Source organism: Rhinopithecus bieti, unplaced genomic scaffold (assembly GCF_001698545.2).
Source record: "Rhinopithecus bieti isolate Rb0 unplaced genomic scaffold, ASM169854v2 scaffold_2432, whole genome shotgun sequence".
In the NCBI taxonomy this organism is placed as follows: Eukaryota; Metazoa; Chordata; class Mammalia; order Primates; family Cercopithecidae; genus Rhinopithecus; species Rhinopithecus bieti.
The window spans coordinates 2,504,812-2,529,584 of NW_016804136.1; the positions used below are offsets into that span (position 1 = coordinate 2,504,812).

The 24,773-nt window shown below is 40.6% G+C and overlaps 1 protein-coding gene across 6 annotated transcripts in view; it reads right to left on the bottom strand.

Moving 5' to 3' along the window:
- The window catches only part of IGF2BP2 (insulin like growth factor 2 mRNA binding protein 2), a 116,638-nt gene that overhangs the window by 24,682 nt on the left and 67,183 nt on the right, over positions 1-24,773 (bottom strand). For 2 of the 6 annotated variants that reach the window (XR_001884272.1, XM_017866400.1), the window contains exons 1-5: positions 19,907-20,445; positions 17,582-17,716; positions 6,200-6,322; positions 5,705-5,840; positions 2,997-3,125 (exon numbers count right to left, since the gene is read on the bottom strand). Coding sequence is in view for 5 of the 6 variants with exons in the window: in XM_017866400.1 (XP_017721889.1) it covers positions 2,997-3,125; positions 5,705-5,840; positions 6,200-6,322; positions 17,582-17,716; positions 19,907-20,208 (825 nt within the window). In the remaining variant the exon portion in view is untranslated. Of the gene's footprint in view, positions 1-2,996; positions 3,126-5,704; positions 5,841-6,199; positions 6,323-17,581; positions 17,717-19,906; positions 20,446-22,921; positions 22,986-24,773 lie in introns of those variants that run through there. The other 4 variants (XM_017866423.1, XM_017866418.1, XM_017866411.1 and 1 more) reach the window with 4 other exon arrangements.

Below are 24,773 nucleotides of genomic sequence, written 5' to 3' on the forward strand. Positions count from 1 at the left end.
TCTTAAGTACTATCCCAATATTACTTTTATAACCAGAAAAACATAAAAAAAAAAAAAAAAAAAAAAAAAAAGGGGTAAAGTTTCATATACACACATACGTATTAAAAATTCCAGAGTTCGGAGACCAACCTAGGTGTGGATGAGCCAGTTATAAGGAGGGACACAGACTCCCTGCCCTTTGAATGCTAAAAGCAAAAGTATTAGAGCTTTGTGATATATAAAAGCAACCAAGAAATATCTTGGTTCCTTGAAATCTGAATGCCTATGTGACAGGAAAACAATACTGTCGGTATTTAAAGTGTCTATGCTGCTGTTCTCAGGAGTCCTGGGCCCACCAGGGAAGCCTACAAGCCTGCAGTGTGGACTTCCCAGGTATTGCTCCAGGAATAGCCTAGGTCCTGCACAGGTGGGCAGTGAGGGCCGTCTCTCACTGTTGACATGGACCTGCACTTCTGCAGCTGCATGAAGGAGTTGTCTGCAGAAGCCATCATGTCTCAGACAGTCAGGGCAACTGGATTAGAATCTACTCTAATACTGACCCATGGGATCAAGATCCGAATTACCTGGTTGTTTTTGTTTTGTTTTGTTTTAGTTTAACAATTTTAATTTAAAACCTATTTTATAAATAACAGGAACCACATATTTTAGCAAAATGGTTATTCTACTATTTTAGTAAAAATCTGAGATGCAAAGGAAGCTTTCCAACTGGCAAAACCTATTTTCAAGTTTAGAAAATATTCTGCTATCAAAAGAAAAATTATCTCCTTGTTAAATTTAGTTCAGGGGTCAGCAAACTTTTTCTGTAAAGAAGCAAATCATAAATACTTTAGGCTTTGTGGCTCATGTGATCTATATGCATCTACTCAGCTCTGCCACTACAGGGGGAAAGCAGGAATAGATAATATGTATATAAACGACCGTGGCTGTGTCCCCTAAAAACCTTTATTGATGAAAATAAATGGTGAGCTAGATTTGGTCCTCAGGTTGTAGCATGCTGACTCCTACATTTGAGATTACCAATTTTATTTTATTTATTTATTTATTTATTTATTTTTGAGATGGAGTCTCACACTATCGCCCAGGCTGCAGTGCAGTGGCATGATCTCAGCTCACCGCAACCTCCACCTCCCGGGTTCAAGTGATTCTCCTTGCCTCAGCCTCCCAAGTAGCTGGGATTACAGACATGCACCACCACACCTGGCTAATTTTTGTAGTTTTAGTAAAGACGTTTCACCATGCCAGCTAGGTTGGTCTTGAACTCGTGACCTCAGGTGATCTGCCTACCTCAGCCTCCCAAAGTGCTGGGATTACAGGTGTGAGCCATCATGCCTGGCCTAGATTACCAATTTTAGAATTGGTCTAATTTATTATGCCCTTTTTCTCTCCCCACTTAAATTACCTATACTGAGAGGGTAGCCTAACGTTTGAGGTTATCTTCTGTGGGGCTGTATGTACAGCCTCTCTCCCAAGAAATGATACGTGCCTCAATGCCACTTAATTGTAACTCACTGGGCCATTCTCAGATCTGACAGCAAAAATATGGGGATGTGAAACTCTCAAGCTATTCTTACTGCTTGGCACAGCCATGTGACTGACAGCTGCCACAATCCCTCATACTGCATCTTTAGGCTGCTCAACACACAACGCTCAGTGTCAGTCCCCTCCTTCAGTTTAAGGGGAAATGGATTTAACTAAAGAGGTGGTATGGAGAGATTTGGAAAAGACTCAGGGTGCCAGGTGCAGTGGCTCACGCCTGTAATCCCAGCACTTTGGGAGGCCGAGGCAGGCAGATCACAAGGTCAGGAGATCGAGACCATCCTGGCCAACATGGTGAAACCCCTTCTCTACTAGAATTAGGTGGGTGTGGTGGTACGTGCCTGTAATCCCAGCTACTTGGGAGGCTGAGGCACAAGAATCACCTGAACCCAGGGGCAGAGGCTGCAGTGAGCCAAGATCGCGCCATTGCATTCCAGCCTAGCGGCAGAGCAAGACTCCACCTCAAAAAAAAAAAAAAAAAAAGACTCAGAACAGTCATAAATAAGCAGGAATGCAGAATGTGTGTATATATGTGACTGAGGATGTGGGTGTCAGTGTGTGTCCGCATTTTGTTGGCAGGATGGCACAGGGGATTCATCCTGTCTCTCTACTGATAACCCAAAAAACTACTGGGAATTCACACAATGGAAAGCCTACCCCAGAAAGCACTTCTCAAAAGAACGGAATGGCTGAGGCAATGTTCACCCACCCAATTCTTCCCATTTAAACAGCATAAACATTGGGGAAAGAAAGTTTGCTTTAAAATAAGCAGTCTGTGTAGAGAAAAATTAGGAATCAAAAAAAGCTGTCAAGCATCCTGAGCCCCAATTTGATAATGCATTAATCTTGAATAATGCTTGTGAATGAAAGCAGTAAGTAAAACACTCATAAAATTCACATTTCTTCTGTTGTGAACAAATACTTATTGAGAACTTACTAAATACCAGGCATTGTGCTAAGTGTTTAGATATAAACAATGTATGTAATATTTTCTTTTAAAAATTGCCTATTAATAAAACAATACATTTGACTTGTAAACATAGGTAGAAACTGCACGTGTATGTATGTAGATATATATCTCTCTCTCTCTAAGAATCATCCAGGTACCCTATATATTTTAACAAATGACCAACACTCATGAAATGTTCTTATTTGAGCTAACAAGTCCTTTTTTTATAATAAATTAGCTTCTAGTTCATGAATTTGCTGTGAGTTTCTTTCTTTGCTAGTTGTGACATACTATATTTAAGAACATGTGTTTAGAGGATGGTTTAATATTAAGTTAGTTGCCCATTAGGAAGAAGTCCTAAGAAATGTTGAGTTCAACCTACATTGGATTCATCTATACTAGAGCATGGCCTTTAAATGAAAGCTTCCGTTCTGATTCCACATAGCAGAGTCATGCTGCTGCCTGGAGGTGCCCAGCGCATAAGCAAACCTCCACAAGCTGAGCTACTTACAGCGAAGGGGTGGTAGGGGGCAGCGGGGGGAGCTCCGCGGGGCCCTGCTGGTGGAGATAGCACGGACAGTCCTGTTGAAAAGATGCCAAGTGCGCTGAGGTTCAACCCTGGGATCAGATTGGCTTGTTGCTGGGAATAGAAATGGAGAAAAAAGATGAAGGGAGGAGACCAGAGAGGCCCGCACGCCTGGGTCAACCTCCCTCTCTTGTCTGAATGGCACCAGCGTCTCCCAATCAGCTCTGCCCAGGCTCTTCCTACCCTGTATCAGAGGTGGGTGCCACATCTCAACCTGACCATGGTGTTCCTTCAAGTCTTCTCTGCCACCCTTGGGCATGTCTACATATCTTATCATGGAAAATGAGGCTCTTCCTGGGGATGGCAGCCACCTTGCCAGCCTCACTCCTGCTAACCCTTCATCTCCAACCTGGTAAGTCCTGTTCCCTAAATACCTCTGAGCCCCTGCACATGGTATTTATTTCCTAGGCAAGGAAGTGCTTTTCTCCCTTCCCACCTGGCTAAGTCCTACTGACTTGCAGGTTTCACTTGAGCAGAGATGACCCTTCATGCAGGAAGCTTTCTTTCATCCCAAAGCTCAGCTCGAATGCCCTGTCTGTGCTCTCCAGCACTCCTGTTTCCCTATGACAGCACTCATTACGTGGTATGTGAATAGCCTGTTTAGTTACCTCTTCCCCTTTTAGTCCAGAATTTCCTTGCAGACAGAGACTGTCTTACGTAGTGTTGTGTTCTCAGTGCCTGGTACATAGTGAGTACTCGATAAATATTCGTTGAATGACTGTTTAAAACAAATTGGATTAACAGTGTTTTCCAACTCTATCCATGGAAAGATCAGATCCTTCACATGATGTAAAGTCCCACATACGTAAACTCCATTATCCAGCCTTGGGATGGTTTACAACTTTGTCCCTTTGCTATTTAGTTGTTGGCTTTGTGATCATCTTGCTTGCTTATTTTACATTTCTACATGGGGATGGTCACACAGGCTGGGGGTGGGTTTTAACCATACAGGTCTTCAGAGGCAGAGGAACGTGGTCACCCATTCCCTGAACATGAAGCAATTTCCTAACATTTTCTATTTTCTTATTTTTGGCTACATTCACTCTGTAACTTGCCTTTTTTTTAAGAACGTTTGGAATAGCAGGGCTCATATCCTTCGTCTTTACCTCATTTTGTCTATAAGATGTGGTAATTTTGTTATTCACCTACCAGTGCGTGACTTTGGCACAGACACGAATGAACCTAAGTGGTAAGCTCAGGTGAAGATGTATGAATCACTCAGACCCTTCTGTAGCTTTTCCAAGTGTTCACAGAAAAAGATGTTTATCATAAGATGTCAAGAACCCACAGGAAGAAAATGAGATTGTCAGATGATACTTCCACAAATATATCCAAACATCGGGAGAAGACCACACTGCAGTCTCCTGCTCTAGCTCTTCTCATCACGCCCCATATTATCATGTGATGTGGGCTGCTAAGGTGGGGGTTGGGGTGAGGTGGGGACAGATTCCCGGCTGCAGTAGAGGGTACAGCAGAAAGTGCTGCAGTGAGGGACTTGGGTTTAACCTATAGAGTGCTTTGTCCACATTTATTTCTCTAGGAAATATTATCAGGTCTGAGATTTGCTTCAAGGTCATCCAACCGGTATGAACAGTGGATGTGGATGAGGGTTTAGAGGAAACAAAGCAGACAGTGGGTTGGTAACTGCAAAAGGTGGATTATGGGTATATGAGGGCTTATTGGAGTATCCTTTTCACTTCTGTATATGTCCGAAAATCTAATTAAAAGTGAAAAAATGTACTCCTCTGAGCTGAGCTGGACTTTTGCTGATGGCCAAATATTTTAAAGGTTTTTTTTTTTTTTTTTTGAATGCCGGATCGGCGTCTCCCCATTAAGAGTAAAAATTAGGTAGCAATCACAGGAAGGACAAACCTAACTGAGTCTGCTACAAATACACAGTAAAGGCTCAAGTGGTCGACAACATTTATCAGACAATCTAAAAGTGCGGATCAGCAAGCAAGGGAGGAAAATCAGAAGTTAACTTTAAAGCATGCGTTTTTAAAATTTAAAAAGTAACAGGACAATATTACATAAGGTTCAGAAGGCTACACACATGGAAAAAAATCCCACTTTTCTAACATGCCAGCTATTTTCATTTTTGTATGTAGCCTCCCAGTCATTCTGATCCATGTTATTTTACATAATTGTAACTTTGGTTACATACATTTATATCTTGCTTTTCTTATTTATTTATTTAGAGATGGGGTCTCACTCTGTTGCCCAGGCTGGAGTGCAGTGGCATAATGCCCACTCACTGCAGCCTCAACCCCCAGGACTCAAGTGCTCCTCCTGCCTCAGCCTCTTGAGTAGCTGGGACTACAGATGCATGCCACCACACAGAGTCATTCTTGCTTTTCTTAATAAACATTATATCATAAGCTTTTCCTTATGTCAGTCTTCAAAGTTATAATTTTAATGTCTTCACATGATGTTGTCCCCTGCACTTATCATAATTTACTAGTTGGTTTCCTGATGATTTTAATGCCTTTATCCTAGGAAGTCAGGAAAAATTCTGCATACCTATCCTAAGGCACTTCCTGATTAGCTGAATGACAATTATTCTTAAGAGAGCCTCGAGCACTACCTGAAAACACATGTGAAAACCAGCAGAGAAGAAAGCATTAGGGACTTACATTAACAGCCAGCATATCATTTTCAAAGGCCTCACGCAGCTTCTTCATAATCTCTATCTCAGCACTGGCACAGGCCTCAACTGTGCCCTTCACAGTGATGGTTCTTTCCGGGTTGTATATGCTCAAATCCTGCAAACTGACCCGTAAGAGGAGAAGACAAACTTTGTTTTCAACAGGAAAAATAAAATGCCAAAAAAAGAAAATCACCAACAAGTTTTGGCGGAGAGGGAGAAGACTCAGCTCTCTCACAATGCGCTGTGGTGTAGAACCCTGCCATCCTATTTCAACTCTTACTCGTGATTTAGATAACATCCACAGCGAAAAGTATCTACCTGGTAAGTATTTACATATTTTTAAAAAAAAATGATGATGGAGATAATTGTATCACTTATGATTATATTCCCATTTTTGGGAAAAGCAGGTGAATGAACTAGACCTATCGAAATGCTCAGGTGTTCCATTATTGGGCATGATTAATCTGAATAAGTGGCTTACGATGAGATTGTTATCTTGGTCCCTGTTTCATGTTCAATTTTCTTCAAATTTCTGCCTTCTTTTCCAATCAGTCTTCCAACCAAGCCATTGTGGGCCAAGATTTTCAGAGGAATCTCTTCGGCTCTAAAAAAGACAAGCAACAAGTGAACACTTTAAGATAGGTATAATGGTTGTCTCCCAGAAACCATTACCTTGCTTTTTTCTTACAAATGGAAGACATTTTGTTCAGGTACCAAGTGACGATGGGATTTAGGAGAGGTCAGGTCCCTTACCGACCCCAGCTCATGAATTTTGATTAACATAAGCCAAACCATGGTAATTCTACTCCCTTATAGTAACTGGTTGGAAGTGGATCCATGAAGCTGATCTGGCCAATGAGGGTATTACAAGAACTCTATTGGGTGAAGAATGTTCTCCTTGCTCTTAAAAAAAGGTACAAGGGAGAGTGACGTTAGCGAGATGACAGACGAGGAAGCCACAGGTCTCTTTCCCCCTCACAGACACCTCAAATTAACAAGAGATAGACCAGAATGCTTCTGTGAGGACTCTAAAGATCAGCTGAGAAGCTACAATATGAAGTCCACTGTAAACTAAGAGGGCATTCCAGGCTGGGCACTGTGGTTCACGCCTGTAATTCCAGCACTTTGGGAGGCCAAGGTGGGCAATTGCCTAAGCGCCAGAGTTCGAGACCAGCCTTGGCAACATAGGGAAACACCATCCCTACTAAAAACACAAAATTAGCCAGTCATAGTGGTGCATGCCTGTAGTCCTAGCTACTTGGGAGGCTGAGGTGGGATTGCTTGAGTCAGGGAGGCCAAAGCTACCATGAACCATGATCACACACCTCTGCATCCAGCCTGGGCTACAGAGCAAGACCCTGTCTAAAAACAACAACAAAACTATACACACACACACACACACACATATATACCATATATAGATATAGACATATATAATGTCTTCACATGATGTTGTCCAGTGCACTTAATTTACTAGTGGGTTTCCTAAAAAAAAAAATATATATATATATATATGTATATATATATATATATTTCCAGCAAAAAAGGTAAGAACATTCACAGTGTTTTCAAGGCCCCATCCCCTACATGGCATACTGAAGAGCAAAGGGGAAGAAACCCTAAAGGCTGGGCTCCTCCTTTGGGACAGAAACAAAGACTAGATTACGCATACAACATTTTGGCTTGTCTGGAAGGTGCCAGAAAAACTGGTTTTTGTGTCACTGACTCAGAGCACTGACAGGATCAACATCAGAGTTCAGAAGCTGCTGAAAGCAGAGGCAAGCAGCATTCAAGAACTGCAGTTCTACAGTCAGACACCAGAGGGATCAAGAGATTAGAAAAGTTTTGAGAGGTCCTAGAACCTCTAGCTAGGCTGATTTCAGGTCTTCCACTGCCCAAAGCCAGTACACAGAGACCGTGAGGGTGGTTGTTTTTTCAAATGCCCAAATCCCAACAAAAAAATTTACTAGGCATACAAAGAAACAGAGAAACATGACCCAATCAAGGGACCAAAATAAAACTCCCAAAAACTGACTCTAAAGAATACAGATCTACATGTTCCCTGACCAATAATCAAAAATAATTGTAAAGATGCTCAATGAGTATTTTAGTAGGGACTAAAATAGTCCCTACTATACTGCTGAGGCTGATCTCGAACTCTGGGGCTTAGGCAATTGCCCACCTTGGCCTCCCAAAGTGCTGGAATTACAGGCGTGAACCACGGCCCCAGCCTGGAATTCCTTCTTGTTTACAGTGGACTTCATATTATAGCTTCTCAGCTGATCTTTAGAGTCCTCACAGAAGCATTCTGGTCTATCTCTTGTTAATTTGAGGTGCTGTGAGGGGGAAGGAGATCTGTGGCTTCCTCGTCTGTCATCTCGCTAACGTCACTCTCCCTTGTACCTTTTTTTAAGAGCAAGGAGAACATTCTTCACCCAATAGAGTTCTTGTACTGAGCTAAACAAGAACACAGATAGATAACTAAATAAAGTTGGAAAAATTATGCGTGAACAAAATGAGAATATCAACAAAGAGACAGAAACTATAAAAAAGAACCTAACAAATTCTGGAGCTGAAAAATACAACTGAACAGAAAAATTTGTTAGATGAATTCAACAGCAGACTTGACCAGGCAGAGGAAAGGACCAGCAAATTTGAATACAGGTCATTTGAAGTCTTCAAGTCAGAGGATTAAAATAAATAAATACAGTGAAGAGAGACTAGGGACCTATGAGACTTGCCGAGCAGATCAATATAAGCATAATGGGAATCCCAGAGACATGCCAAGTAGATCAACATAAGCATAATGGGAATCCCAGAAAGAAAAGAGGGAACAGCAGAGAACTTATTTGAAGAATAGCTGAAAAATTCCCAAATATGAGGAATGAAATGTACATACAAATCAAAAATTTTAAAGAACTCCAACTGGGACAAATCCACAGAAAACCACACTGACACACATTACAATCAAACTGCCTAAAGTCAAAGATAGAGTACCTTCAAAGTGGCAAGAGAAAAGCAATTGTGACATACAAAGGAGCTTCCATAACACTATCTGCAGATTTCTTAGCAGAAACTTTGCAGGCCAGAAGGGAGTGAGATGATATATTTGAAGTGCTGAAAGAAACTGCCATCCAAGGATACCATGTGTGGTAAAACTGTCCTTCAAACATAAAGGAGAAATTAGGATTCCCAGATAAAAACCGAGGGACTTTATTACCACTTGACATGCTCTACAAAAAATGCTAAATTCTCTAATTTTCCTTGTGCTGTTGATATCCGGTTTCATTCCACTGTGATCAGAAAAGATACTTTGTATGATTTCAATCTTCTGGAATTTGTTAAGATTTGTTTTGTATGTTATCTCTCCTAGCGAGTTCCACACGCACTTGAGAAAAACGTATAGTCTGCCGTTGTTGGGTGGAATGTTCTCGTATGTCTGTTGGTCTATAGCGTTGTTCCAATTCTACTTCCTTATTGTTCTTTTATCTGGTAGTTTTATCCATGATTGAAAGTGACGCGCTTAAGTTTCCTACTGATATCATGTTGCTAGTTATTTCTCCCTTCAGTTCTTTCGAAGTTGACTTCATATATGTAGGAACTCTGAGGTTTGCTGTGTACATATTTATAATTATTATATCTCCTTAATGAATTGTTCCTTCAATATTATATAATGTCCCTCTTTGTCTCTTGTAACAGTTTTGTTTTCAGTCTATTCATCTGATATTAGCATAGCTACTCCTCTCTTGTGCTTACCATTTGCATGGAGTATCTTTTTCCATCTTTTTACTTTCAGCCTATAGGTGTCTTTATATCTAAAATGAGTCTCTTGTAGACCACATACAGTTAGATCCTGTTTTTAATCCATTTAGCCAAGAATGCGGAGTTTAATTCATTTGCACTTAAAGTAATTACAGATAGGGAAGGATTTACTTTTGTCATTTTCTTCATTGCATTCTGTATGTCTTGTAGTTTTCTTCCTTCTTTCCTTTCTTCCTGTCTTCCTTTATGTTTTATTGATTTTTTATAGTGATGTGCTTTGATTTTTTTTGTGTATGTTCTTACAGATTTTTTCTTTGTGGATACTATTGCAATTACATAAAACATCTTAAAGTCATAGCATCCTATTTTAAACTGATAACAACTTCACTTCAATTGCATACAAAAACTCTACTTTCACCCCATCCCCAAATATCACAAATTATATCTTTATATGTTTTTATACTCATTAACAAAGATTTATAGTTAAAAAATGTTTTTGTCATTTAAATTCTATGCACCAAAATTTCTACAGTACAGGTTACTATATTTGTTAATATTTACCCTTACCAGATAACCATATATTTTCATATGGCTTTGTGTTGCTGTCTATCATTCTTTTATGTTTTATTTTACTGCTTTTCTTTTCTTTTCTTTTTTTTTTTTTTTTGAGATGGAATTTCACTCTTTTTGCCCAGGCTGGAGTGCCATGGCATGATCTCAGCTCACTGTAACCTCCACCTCCCGGGCTAAAGTGATTCTCCTGCCTCAGCCTCCTGAGTAGCTAGGATTACAGGTGTGTGCCACCACACCCGGTTAATTTTGTATTTTTAGTAGAGACGAGGTTTCACCATGTTAGCCAGGCTGGTCTCGAACTCCTGACCTTGTGATCTGCCCACCTCAGCCTCCCAAAGTCTTGGGATTTACAGGCGTGAGCCACCGCACCCGGCCCATCCTTTTATTTCAACTTGAAAAGAACCAAGCCCAAAACCAGCATAAAAATGGCAATAATAAAAATCAGAGCAGAGATAAACAAATACAACCAACAAAACTAAGAGTTGGTTATTTGAAAAGATCAACCAAACTGACAAATCCTTAGCGAGATTAAGGAAAAAAAGAGAACATTCAATAACTAAAATCAGAAATGAAAGAGGGAACACTACTACCAATACTACAGAGATAAAAAGGATTATAAGAGAATAGTATGAAGAATTGTATGCCTATAAATTTGATAACTTAGAAGAAATGGATCAATTCCTAGAGGTAACACACAACCTACCAAGATTGAATCATGAAGAAATGGAAAGTCTGATCAGACCAATAATGAGAGATAGAATCAGTAATCAAAAACCTCCCAACACAGAAAAGCCCAGGACCAGATGGCTTCATCGGAGAATGCTACCAAACATTTAAAGAAGAATTATCGCCAATCCTCCTGAAACTCTTCCAAAAAAATGAAGAGGAGGGAACAGTTCCAAGCTCATTCCATGAGGCCAGCTTTACCCTGATTCCAAAGCCAGACAAAGACACCACAAAAAAAGAAAACTTCAGACCATTATCTCTGATGAATACTGATGCAAAAATCCTCAACAAAATACTAGCAAATCAAATTCAGCATATGAAAAGGATTATATGCCACGACCAAGTGGGATTTGTTTCTGGAATGGAAGGTTTGTTCAGCATACAAGAATCAATTAATGGAGAGCTGGGCGCAGTGGCTTATGCCTGTAATCCCATCACTTTGGGAGGCTAAGGAAGGAGGATCACTTGAGGCCAGGGGTTCAAGACCAGCCTGGGAAATGTAGTGAGACCCCATTTCTATAAACATTTTTTTAAAAATCAATCAATATAATAAATCACATTAACAGAATGAAGGGGGGAAAAAAACCACATGATCATGTCATTAGAAAAAGCATTTAACAAACTTAACAGCCTTTCATGATAAAAAACACCCAACAAAATTAGGAATAAAAGGAAATTACCTCAACATAAGACCATTTACGAAAAGCCCACAGCTAACATCACACTCAATGATGAAAGACTGAAAGCAAAGCTTTTCCTCTAAGACCAGGAACAAGGCAAGGATGCCCACTCCTGTCCATTTCTATTCAACATAGTACTGGAAGTCCTAGCCAGAGCAATTAGGTACAAAAAAGAAATAAACGGCATTCAAATTGGAAAGAAAGACATAAAATGATCTCTATTCACAGATGACATGATTTTATATGTAGAAAGCCTTAAAGATTCTACAAAAAAAAAAAAATGTTAGAATAAACAAATTCAGCAAAATTGCAGGATACAAAATCAATCAACATGCAAAATGATTTACATTTCTATACACAACAATGAACAATCTGAAAAGGAAGAAAACACTACCACTTACAATAGCATCAAAAAGTATAGAATACTTAAGAATAAAACTAACCAAGGAGGTAAAAGACTTGTACACTGCAAACCACAAAAGGTTACTGAAAGAAATTTGAAGGCACGAATAAATGGAAAGATATCCTGTATTCATGGATTGGAATATTTAATATTGTGAAGACGTTCATACTACCGAAAGTGTTCTACAGATTCAATATGAGCTCTATCAAAATCACAGCGGGCATTGTTTGCAGAAATAGAAAAATTCATATGGAATCTCAAAGGACCACGAATAGCCAAAACAATTTCAAAAAATAAGAAAGTTGAAGGGCTCAGACTTCCCGCTTTCAAAATATATTACAAAGCTACATAATCAAAACAGCATAGTACTGGCATAAAAAACAGATAAATAGATGAATGAAATAGAATAGAAAGCCCAGAAATAAATCCTTACATATAGTCTCCAATGATTTTTGATAAGGTGTTGAGACTACTAGTTAGGGAAAGAGCAGTCTATTCACCAGATGGTGCTGGGGAAACTGGACATACACGTTGAAGAATGAAGTTGAACCATTATTTTACACCACAAACAAAAATTAACTCAAAATAGGTTAAGGACCTAAACATAAGACCTAAAACTATCAAACTCCTAAGAGAAAACACGGGAAAGCTTTACGATATTGGACATGGTAAAGACTTCTTGGTTTCACCATGATATCAAAAGCATAGGCAACAAAAGCAAAATTAGACCAGTGGGAGTACATCAAACTCAAAAACTTTTATGCATCAAAGGATATAATCAACAGAGTGAAAGGTCAACCCATGGGATGGGAGAAATAGTCACCAATCATTTATTTGACAAGGGGTTTGCTATGGTTTCAAATTCCCCTCAAAACTCATGTTGAAATTTAATTGCCACTGTAACAGTGTTGAAAGATAGGACTTTTAGGAGGTGATTAGGTCATGAGTACCTTCATGAATGGATTAATGCAGTTATCACAGAGTGAATTCGTGGGCTGAGGGTGAGTTTGGACCTATTTCTTCTCTCTGCCTCTTGCATTTGCTTCTGCCTCAGGCTTTCCACCATAGGATAACCCTCACCAGATGCTGACACCACACTCTTGGACTTCCCAGAACCATGAGCCAAATAAACTTTTGTTCTTTATAAATTATCCAGGCTTGAGTATTCTGTTATAGCAGCACCAAATGGACTAATATATAGTTAATTGATCAAGAATAAATAAAGGACTGCTACAACTCCTGTAACAAAAGAATCAAATACCTCAATTAGAGAATGAACAAAGGATTTGAATAGACATTTCTCTAAAGATGATATACAAATGGTCAATAAATATATAAAAAGATGCTCAATATCACCAATCACTAATCATCAGAGAAACACAAATCAAGACCACAATGAGCTGTCTGTCACCTGGTACCTATTAAGACAGTTGTTACTGAAATAACAGAAAATAACAGGTGTTGGGGAGAACATGGAGAAACTGAAACCCCTGTGCACTGTTGGTGGGGTTGGAAAATGGAGCAACTGCTATGAGAAAAAGTACGAAGCCTCCCCCAAAAAATTAAGAGCAGAACTACCATATGACCCAGCAATCTCACTTCTTGGCACATATCCACAAGAATTGAAAAGAGGGTCTTGAAGAGATATTTGAAAACCCATGTTCATAGCAGCATTATTCATAATAGCCGAGAAGCAGAAGAGCTCAAAATGTCCATCACCAGATGAACAGATAAACAAAATGTGGTATATACATATACTGGAATGTTATTTGGCCATAAAAAGGAAGGAAAACTTGTTACACGCTATAACATGGATGAACCTTGAGGACACTATGCTAAGTAAAATAAGCCAGTCACAAAAGAATAATAGTATATGATTCTACCTATATGAGGTATCTAGAGTAGTCCAATTCACAGAAAGAAGTGGTGATTACCAGAGGCTGACGGGAGAGGGAAAAAAAGAGTTGTTTAATAGGCACAGAGTTCCAGATTTACAAGATGAGAAGGTTCTGGAGATCTGTTTCACAGCAATGTGAATATACTTAAGACTACCAAAAAGTACACTTAAAAATGATTAAGATAGTCATTTTTTTTTTTTTTTTTTCTGAGATGGAGTCTCGCTCTGTCACCCAGGCTGGAATGCAGAAGTGCACTCTCGGCTCCCAGGTTCCAGCAGTTCTCATGCCTCAGCCTCCCGAGAAGCTGGGACTACAGGCATTTGCCCCCACACCTGGCTAATTTTTGTATTTTTAGTAGAGATGAGGTTTCACCATGTTGGCCAGACTGGTCTCGAACTCCTGACCTCAAGTGATCCACCTGTCTCAGCCTCCCAAAGTGCTGGGATTATAGGTGTGAGCCACCATGCCTAGCCAAGATGGTAAATGTTATGTTATGGTTGTTTAACCACAACTTTTAAAAAAGTTTTCTGAAAAAAGGACACAAGGAAGGGTGCCCTGTCCCTCAATTTGTAACTTTTTGTGGGGATGCACATCTGAAATCACTATAGCCATCCTATTATTACCAAGGGAACGTGAGACATGCTGAGGAACGTAAAGCAGAAAAATGTCCTGGGTCTTCGGGCCCATGATTCAACTGACCTTGGAGCCGTGTGCCTCAGGACTTCTTGTTATGTGACATGACATCCTTTTCTTACTGGTTACACCACTTGTATTTTCCGTTGCTTGAGACCAAAAGCATCTAACTGATTGTATTACTACTGCCTCAAAATAAAGGGGGTGCTTGAAGAAGCTCCATTAGAAAGTAACTTTCAGAGGGCAGGCATTTTTGTCAGCTTTGTTCACTGCTGAGTTCCTGGCACATAAAATAGTGCCTGGCACATAGTGAGTGCTCAATAAATATTTGGTAAACGAACAAAAAGAAAGTTTAGGATCTCTGTTCTCCTACATCTTCTACCTCTTATTCAGTTCCTTCAGGGCTCTGTCACCTACACAGGGAGGCCTTCTCTGAAACCCCCAAATCCTTGTCCCCCTAAAACCCTCATTAGAACCTCCAGTTACATGTCATCATTGGATACTACATTTTTCCACTGTAGCATTTCTTTTTTTTCTTTTCTTTTCTTTTTTTGAGACGGACTCTCGCTCTGTCACCCAGGCTGGAGTGCAGTGGCACGATCTCGGCTCACTGCAACCTCCACCTCCCAGGTTCAAGTGATTCCCCTGCCTCAGCTTCCAAGTAGCTGGGACTTCAGGCGTGCACCACCACACCCAGCTAATTTTTGTATTTTCAGTAGAGACAGGATTTCACTATATGTTGGCCAGGCTGGTCTTGAACTCCTGGCCTCAAGTGATGCGCCTGCTTCGGTGTCCCAAAGTGCTGGGATTATAGGTGTGAGCCACCACGCCTGGCCTCACTGTAGCATTTCTTATAGCTGCACTCAATTATTTACTGGTGTAATTACTCATTATTTGTTTAATGACTCTCTCTCCCACTGGACTGCTCCATCAAAGCAGGAACCAACGGGTGAAAAAATGGTATGTGGGGAAGGAAAAAAAAAGCAGCAGGAACCAAGTTCATGGTTGTAGCCTCAGCCTCTAGCAGTGACTAGCACAGGGCAGGCACTTAAACATTTTTTTTCCTAAGATATTCAAACTCTATCTTGGCTCTACATGAAAACATAAAAATCCAAGTTGTAAATTAGTCTTTTTGACTAATTCAGAATTTTATTAAGTTGTTTGCACCTAGGTTGAAGAATCAAGGAAGGTGGCTGGGCGTGGAGGCTCATGCCTATAATCCCAGTACATTGGGAGGCCAAGGCGGGTGGATCACCTGAGCTCAGGAGTTCGAGACCAGCCTGAGCAACATGGTGAAACCCTGTCTCTACCACAAAAATTAGCTGGGCATGGTGGCAGGCGCCTGTAATCCCAGCTGCTCGGGACTCTGAGGCAAGAGAATTGCTTGAACCCAGGAAACAGGAGGTTGCAGTGAGCCGAGATTGTCCATTGCATTCCAGCCTGGGCGACAAGAGTGAAACTCCATCTCAAAAAAAAGAATCCATAAAGGTATTATTTACTAAGTTCCCAGGAACTTGGATGAGAAATGTCTTTTTCAAATTAAGCTATGGCATTTGGGGGATTTCAAAAGCCCTAGTAGAATAAATATTTCATAATAGAAAGGATAGAGTCTCTTATGAAATCTAAGAATAGATTTGTAATGTTCTTCTTTTAAGGACCATTTTCATCTTCTTGGTTTTGGAACACTCATGTTTGACATTATTTGATTCATCTCTCACTACTTCTCTATAAAACTGCCACTGCTACCCACAAACAGATTTTGCCAAACTGAAAATCTCCTTTTTCTTTTTTTAGGGACAGGGTTGTGCTCTGTCACCCAAGCTGGAGTATGGTGATGCAATCATAGCTCATTGCTCAAATTCTTGGGCTCAAGCAAGGTTGCCTCAGCCTCCTGAGTAGCTAAGACTACAGGTATACGCCACCATACCCAACTAATTTTTTAAATTTTTTGTAGAGATGGAGGTCTCACTATGTTGCCCAGCCTGGTCTCAAACTCCTAGCCTCCAGCGATCTTCCTGCCTTGGCCTCCCAAAGCACTGAGATTACAGGTATGAGCCACTGCACCCAGCCTGAAAGTCCATTTTTATTGTATTATCTATTCCATCACCACTCATTCATTTATAATACAAAGTTAATTTGTTTGGTAAGAACTGTATTTGCCATTCAAATTGGGACAACCCTCATTACACTGTGGAATCCTGTAATTACTTCATAAAATAAGGGGAAAGGGCTGGGCACGGTGGCTCACGCCTGTAATCCCAGCACTTTGAGAGGACGAAGTGGGCAGATCACTTGAGGTCAGGAGCTCAAAACCAGCCTGGTCAACATGGTGAAACCTTGTCTCTACTAAAAATACAAAAATTAGCTGGGCACAGTGACGCACACCTGTAATCCCAGCTACTCGGGAGGCTGAGGCAGGAGAATCACTTGAACCCAGGAGGCGAAGGTTGCAGTGAGATGAGATTGCACTACTGCACTCCAGCCTGGGGCAACAGAGTGAGACTCTGTCTCAAAAAAAAAAAAAAAAAAAAAATGGGGAAGTTGGGAGGAAGGAGTGGAAGAAGAATAAAGCAGCCACGTGGAAACTAGTTTCTACTACTTAAGGAAATGTAATCCAATGTTAACAGTGTAAACAGTTTAGAAGCACGGTGGGAGAAACCTTTTCCGGGACAATAAATGATAGCTTTGGTGACAACATACATTCTACACTTGCAGTGTCCAATACGATGGACATTAACTATATACACGGCTAGTGAACTCTGAGTGAGTAAAAATAAAACACTCAGTTCCTCCACTGTACTAGTCACATTTCAAATACTCAATAGCAACATGTGGCTAGTGGCTGACCTATTGCACAGGGCAGATATAGAACATTCTATCATTGCAGAAAGTTCTATTGGACAGCATGAGTCTACGTGTTCCTCCCAATAATCACTATCAATGGGTGATAGAAGCATTAAAATCACCAAGAGAGACACGCAAGTGGAGAGACAGTCATACTGTAAATGCAAAAGATCTACTTCCCACTGCAATCTACTTGGGAACAAATTTCTTAAACATAATCCCTCCTTGCCTCTGTTACTGAGTAACAGATTTGGAGTTTTTAAAAAAAAAACCTCTTTGGTTAAATGAGGGAGAATCTACTCTTTTTCTCTGTTGAGTGATCTGGGCATTGAATGCAAACTTACAGTTTGGTCTCATCTGCCTCTTTCTGCATAATTTCAAGAATCATGCGGCATGCTTCAGAAGTCCCCTCTGGGGTGGCATGGATGGTGACAGGCTTCTCTGCAGCTCCAGAGTTCTCTTTTCTATGGATGTCTACCCTGTAGGAAAAGAATCAGGAGCCATGATTACAAGGTCATCTGGATAGGACCCTAGTCCCAAGAAAGCGTCACACCAGCCAATGTACAGCAAGGACACAGACAGACAAGGAGGCGTCATCAGCACGTTTGCAATCAATGCCATTCTCCAAGAAGGAGGCAAGCAGTGCAAGGGGTCTTGTGCCAAATTTTAATTATTTGCAGCTCCATTTAGACGGGAACGGTTCTTACAGGAGTGCTGTAGGACAAAGGCACTAAGCCAACTCAGTAATGAAGCCAGTTTGGTAAATGAAGTATTTTGTGTAGTCTTTCAAATGACTGCAGAAGTGAAGAGTAAAGTGAGAAGGATAATACTGCACATTGGCACAGTGCCGGTCTCTGAACTGATTGCAGCTTTTAAAAGCCATATGTTAATCCAAATCCAAACACCAAATTCAAGCAAGCTTTATATATTTGAGTGTGGATAGAAAACAGAGGCATGCCCTCTCTCTGCCTCTCTAAGTTTTTGGTTTCCTTTCCATTGGCAGCCTGCCATTAAGACTAATGGCTCAAAAGCTTGATGACTTTATCAGACTTCTTTGGGTAGTTGTGGTCCTACCTGTTTTTGTTAACTTTCAAAACTACATACTTGATTATATCCTTTTTACTCTGGCTGTGAGAAAGCCTAGAGCCAAGTCTCTGGTTGACTTCTAAAAACTGGGCACACTCTGAGAGCTAATCCCACTTCTATTTAAACTTGTTACATTTTTTTTCTCAAGCCACCTTAAACGATTTTTGGAACAAAAAGACATAAATAAAAGTCACTTTCACAGTGAACTTGGAGTTTGGAAAGCCAGGGCTGATTTAAAAATAAAAGGAATACCAAACAGTAACTTCCCTCTCTATTTCTTCACTTCTCTCCTAAGATGCAGCACTCCAGACTCATCCATATCAGTGTCTATTATTTGGGGATATATAAGACATTTTGAAGAAAATAGCATTTCTCTTTCAGGTTACAACTCACTCACTGAATGACCCAAATAAAGCGTACTAGCCCATATAAATAATTACTATGTGTCAGTAATTGGGTGCTTTGCAATTTAAGTACTTTCATATTAATTATTTCACTCAATCTGCCTGATTACGCTAATTGTCATAATAATCCTGGCAAAACAGACAGGAACCCTCTATTTATTTATTTATTTATTTATTTATTTATTTATTTAGAGATGGAGTTTCACTCTGTTGCCCAGGCTGGAGTGCATCTTGGCTCACTGCAACCTCCGCCTCCTGGGTTCAAGCGATTCTCCTGCCTCCGCCTCCCAAGTAGATGGGATTACAGGCGTGAGCCACCGCACCTGGCTAATTCTTGTATTTTTAGTAAAGATGGGGTTTCACCATGTTAGCCAAGCTGGTCTTGAACTGCTGACCTCAGATGATCCCCCTGCCTCAGCCTCCCAAAGTGCTGGGATTACAGGGGTGAGCCTCTGTAATACAGAGGGCACCTGGCCAGAACCCTCTTTTTATAGAAGAGGCAAATGATGCTCAGAGAGGTTAACATCTTTTCCAAGATCATAAAACCATTTAAAGTGCTACAACTTGAACGTGAGTCTTTGTTTTCAAGTCCTAAGCTTGCTTTATTACATCATGCTACAGTCTTAGGAGGATATAAAAATCAACAACTCCACAAGACATTTTATTCACTCCAACTCTTATAACCAGTTTAGTCTCCTTGAACAGAGAAGAAACTAAACAGAAGGCCAGTGTGCTTTATTTCTTGCTTGACGTGGCAGTGACTCACCCACTTCTTTGTGAGACTACCTATGTGGTCACAAAGAATGGCCACCCTCAGGGCTCTGACTCAGGGGAAGAGGAAGAGCTATGATGAGTGGGTTCTAGGATCCTGCAGAGCTCCACACCTCTGCTTTTGTAGAAATCGATGCATCCATAAGCATTAGCTCACTTACGGGAACAGTCCTGGCTGTGAGGTTATCAGTACCCTCTTTATGAACCTTTAGCCTCTCAGCATGAAAGCTCATCACAGCCCCCAGCTTGATGTTAGTCTGTTAGTAGTCCTGTTGAAAGAAGCCACTGTTTCTGACAGCACAGTCCCCCACTGCTGATGTAAGCAATTGTGACCTAAGAGTGGCTGAGACCCACCAGCACGCAGGGGACCCCTCAGAAGGAAGCAAAGGAAGCCCCAGAGGCACGTACCGGGACTGGGTCTGCTTAGTGATGTTCTTTATGGTCAAGCCCTCCTTTCCGATGATGGCACCAACAAACTGGGTGGGGACCAGGATCCGCAGCGGGAAATCAATCTGTCTGGCCTGAGAAGTGCCCCCAGGGGCGTGGCCTTGCTCCCGGGAAGAGTGGTCCCCACGCTGGGCTCGCTGAGGGGGCGAAGGGGAGCTCACCTCTTCATCCGGGATGTAGGAAATCTTGAAGGAGTAGTTCTCAAACTGATGCCCGCTAAGCTTCTCCATGGCTCTGAAATGCAGCAGGACGGGGAGCTTCATCAGAAACCAACATCAAGAAAGACCCTCCTGCAAGACTGGTTCATTCACTCCCCATTTAATAGGCACCTATATAGGTGCCATGCCAGGCACTGAACATACAGTGGTGAGCAAGAGAGACACCATCTCCGCTTCCTCAGGGCTTGCGGTTAACAGTTAAACAAGTAATCACAATGGATCAGCCTGGTCAGGCTTCATATCCAACATTGCAGCGTGGTTTCTCCACCACTCCAAGGCCATTTCCCCTTATCAAAACTCTTATAAATATCATTATAAAATTATGACTCATTTCCTCTCATTTTAATCATCATACATATTATTGAAAATTCAGAAATATGTAGGTGCAAATAAAATCCTAATCCACTATCTTTACTGTCTTTCTTAAATATAAACATATTATTGTTTATAAAATGGGTTAATATTGTACATACTATTTTCTAACCTTTAAAAAATAATTAATATTCTAAACACTTTTTAATGTCACTAAATACCTTTCAGTATAATTTTCTCACACATGACTCAACTGCAGTATCAGTATAATTTTTAATGACTGTCTAACATTCTATTGATTTACCATAGTTTTTGCAACTGATCCTTTATAGTTAGATATCTGTTGTGTCCAACCTTTTACAGTTACATACAGTGTCACCATCAACATTTTTGCAACAACAACTTTGCACAGAGGACAAATTCCTAGCAGAGTTGTTAAGCATTGCCCAGTGGTCCCCTGGAATGGTTTCAACATTTATGATCCCATAGCAGTTTAGGAGAGAGCATTTGTGTCCTTGAATCTTCAAATGCACAGAGTGCTGTTATTTAAAGATATTTATCAATTTGATAGGGGATAAATAATATACCACTATTATATTCTTAAAATGGCATATGAAGTAGAATATCCTTTTCACATATTTTTAGTAGCATTAACCGAATTTTACTAGGTTAATGTTTAGGACTTGTAAATTTATTACGAAGCAGCACATTTTGAATTTAATAAGAGTAATAAAGTAATATCATGTACAGAGGTCCACCCAAGCAGCAGCTAGATAAGGGCTGTGGACTTCAGCTGTGGTATATCTCCACTTACAAATATGTACAAAGTAAAGTTAACACTAAATGAACTATTACCTTTTTTTTTTTTTTGAGACAGAGTTTTGCCCTTGTTGACCAGGCTGGAGTGCAATGGCGCAATCTCAGCTCACTGCAACCTCCACTTCCCAAGTTCAAGCAATTCTCCTGCCTCAGCCTCCCGAGTAGATGGGATTACTGGCATGCGCCACCACACCCGGCAAATTTTGTATTTTTAGTAGAGACGGGGTTTCTCCATGCTGGTCAGGCTGCTCTTGAACTCCTGACCTCAGGTGATCCACTCATTTCAGCCTCCCAAAGGGCTGAGATCACAGACATGAGTCACTATGCCTGGCCTGAATTATTACCTTTTTCAATGCAAAATTAACATTTTGAAAACTAGCAGTATGAAAATGCATTAAATATCTTCGTATGTTGAAAAAGAACACTATAATCCTGGGATGTATAGCCAAGGTTATGCCACATACATAAAGCAAGACCAAATGTGACCATAATTCTAGTTATAATAACCTGACGGGCACCTTAAGGACCTCCTACAAAAAAGGAACTTATTTTTGTTGTTCTTTTAGAGATAGTGGTCTCACTATTTTGCCCAGGCTGGCTGGTCTCAAACTCCTGGTTTCAAGTAATCCTCACCCTCCCAAGTAGCTGGGATTATAAGCATGTGCCACCACATCTGCTGTTGAGAGGCAGGGTCTTGCTCTGTCGCCCAGGCTGGACGGTAGTGGTGCAATCACAGCTTACTGCAGCCTTACCATCCTGGGCTCAAGTGAGCCTCCTGCCTCAGCCTCCCAAGTAGCTGGGACTATAGGTGTAAGCCACTATTCCCAGCTAATTTTTAAAATTGTTTTTGCAGAGACCAGGTCTCCCTATGTTGTCCAGGTTGGTTTCAAACTCTTGGGCTCAAGCAATCCTCCAGCCTTGCCCAAAATGCTGGGATTACAGGCATGAGCCACCAAGCCTGGCCTCATTGTATTTTAAGAGACTTGATCCCATGTCCATTAATAGCTAAGCTCAAAATTAACCATCCCTGAAGTAATGAATGGGCACTGGAAAGAGGATGGGGATCGGAGAAAAGAACTCAAACCAGGTGCTACTGATTAACCACTCTCAGCCAATTCTCTCAGCTGCTGCTGTCACCGAGGTGGATTCCCTCTTAATGTTACACACACAAGATTGATGTTTTGGTATAGGCTTGTGTTGGTTCCTCATGGTGCATGGAGGAAGCTCTAGGTAAAAGTGGTCCCAAGTGTTTGGCAAAGCAGAGTCTAGGGGACACAGTGTCACAGATATGGTGCCCTCTATTCCTGATCATGTCAAGACACAGCTCCCATCTTGGTTTTAATGCCAAGGCTCAACATTTTTCAAGTCTCTACGCAGTCCACAAATATCCTGGTGCGAATGTCCTGGAGCTCCACTGACATGTCAAAGATGGCAGGAACACCCTGGAGCCCTACCAACATGTCAAAAGTGGCTCAGATGCCGTGGAGCTCCATGGATACATCAAAGGTAGCAGATATCTAGCTCACAGATCTGCATCTTTTAGAAAACATTTAAAAACACAGAACTCAATGGAATTCAAAGATGAAAACAAATAAATTTAAACAGAAAGAAGCCCAAATCTGCTTACATTTTTGCTTCTTCCCTTGTTGCATACGTGACGTTGACAACGGCGGTTTCTGTGTCTGTGTTGACTAGGGAAAAGCAAAACTACACTGTCACAGGAAAAGCACTGTCACCCTCTGGCTTAATGTAAACAGACAAACTTTAGAGAAAAACGCATAAAAACCCTCATCACACTGGCTCCATAGTTATCTGAATGTCTATGTTTACTCATCTGAGTTCATAGTAATTTGTAATCAATTGTACATAACACATTGGTGATCAATCGTATAAACAACTCAGAACCATATTTTCCACATATTTTATAAACACTTTTATACGAGTATTTTGTATCAGTACATTTTCTTTGTATCTTTTAATGTCTATATAAAATTGCAGTGAGTCAAATGTACCATGACTTGCCTAACCACTCCCCAATTGTTGGCAAGTAGGCTGTTCCCACTATTTGCTATTCTAAATAGTGTTGCTAAAAATCACCTTTGTTGCAAACATTACTGGATTGTGTGTTCTTCTGAATTACTTCTTTAGGCTGAAATCACAGAAGAAAAGTAAGGCAGTAAAAGAACACAATGCTTTTTTTTTTTTGAGACAGAGTCCTGCTCTGTCGCCTAGGCTGGAGCGCAGTGGCGCGAACTAGGCTCACTGCAAGCTCCAAGCTCTGCCTCCCGGGTTTACGCCAGTCTCCTGTCTCAGCCTCCCAAGTAACTGGGACTACAGGTGCCTGCCACAATGCCCGACTAATTTTTGTATTTTTAGTAGAGATGGGGTTTCGCCATGTTAGCCAGGATGGTCTCGATCTCCTGACCTCGTGATCCGCCTGCCTCGGCCTCCCAAAGTGCTGGGATTACAGGCGTGAGCCACTGCGCCCAGCCGCCACGATGCTTTTTAATGTGTATTTTCAGACTGGTCTCCTAGAAGTTTGTATCAATTTATTGCATCACTATCAAAGTATGAGTTTTAATTATAATTTGCATTAATTCTTAAATAATTGGATATACATATAAAACAATAAGAAATGTTTTAATTTAAATTATTCATTCATTGACAAGGTTGAACCATCACTATTTTTGTTTCCCTTTGACTGAACTTTTTGACTGTGTGAATTAAATCTAATAAATAAAACCAACAATTCTAATTTCCTTGGCTAAAAGAGAAAAGTATCAACTCTATGATTGGCCAATAAGGGATTACTCTTGTGAACTGTCTTATCATAGACCATAATTTCTTGCTTCTTCTTCTATAGTTAGAAATTAAAAATAAACTCAAATGCCAGAGAAAACTTTCTCAATCCAAGCCAGTAAACTTAAACACCAAAAACATACGTTTCCCAAAACAAACACAGGTGACTAGATCAACTCTTCCCTTTAAAACATTTAAGCTGTTGGGAGTTTGGAGTTAACAACAACATTAAGTTAATAAGAATTCAAGAAAATTATGATAAAGCTGCTGTCCAAAGTAATAATAAAATTCTATACTGTACGATTCTTTACCCTGGACCCATGCTTGAACTTCAAGAATTCGATAAACCCCTCCAAAATGATTCAAACTTGTGGAAATGTGAATTTTTCTGGTTATTTTGTAAGATTTGCAAAGGGACCTGAGACCCCAAAAAGCTTAAGGACTACTGTTAAAAATACTGTTTGTTAAATAACTTTAAAGTAGCTGCAGCCTTTATAGGTTGCAGGGAGCTGTATGTAATGCTCAGAAAGAGCTGCCACTGAGAATGACATGAATAAACCCGAGCCCAGCCCTGGCCTTTGCCTGGAGTGTCCGTAGCACACTTTAATTCACACTTAACCCAGAGAAGTCCTCACAGTGCAAAACAGGGGAGGTGCAGCCCATAACTGTCCTCTCTCAGT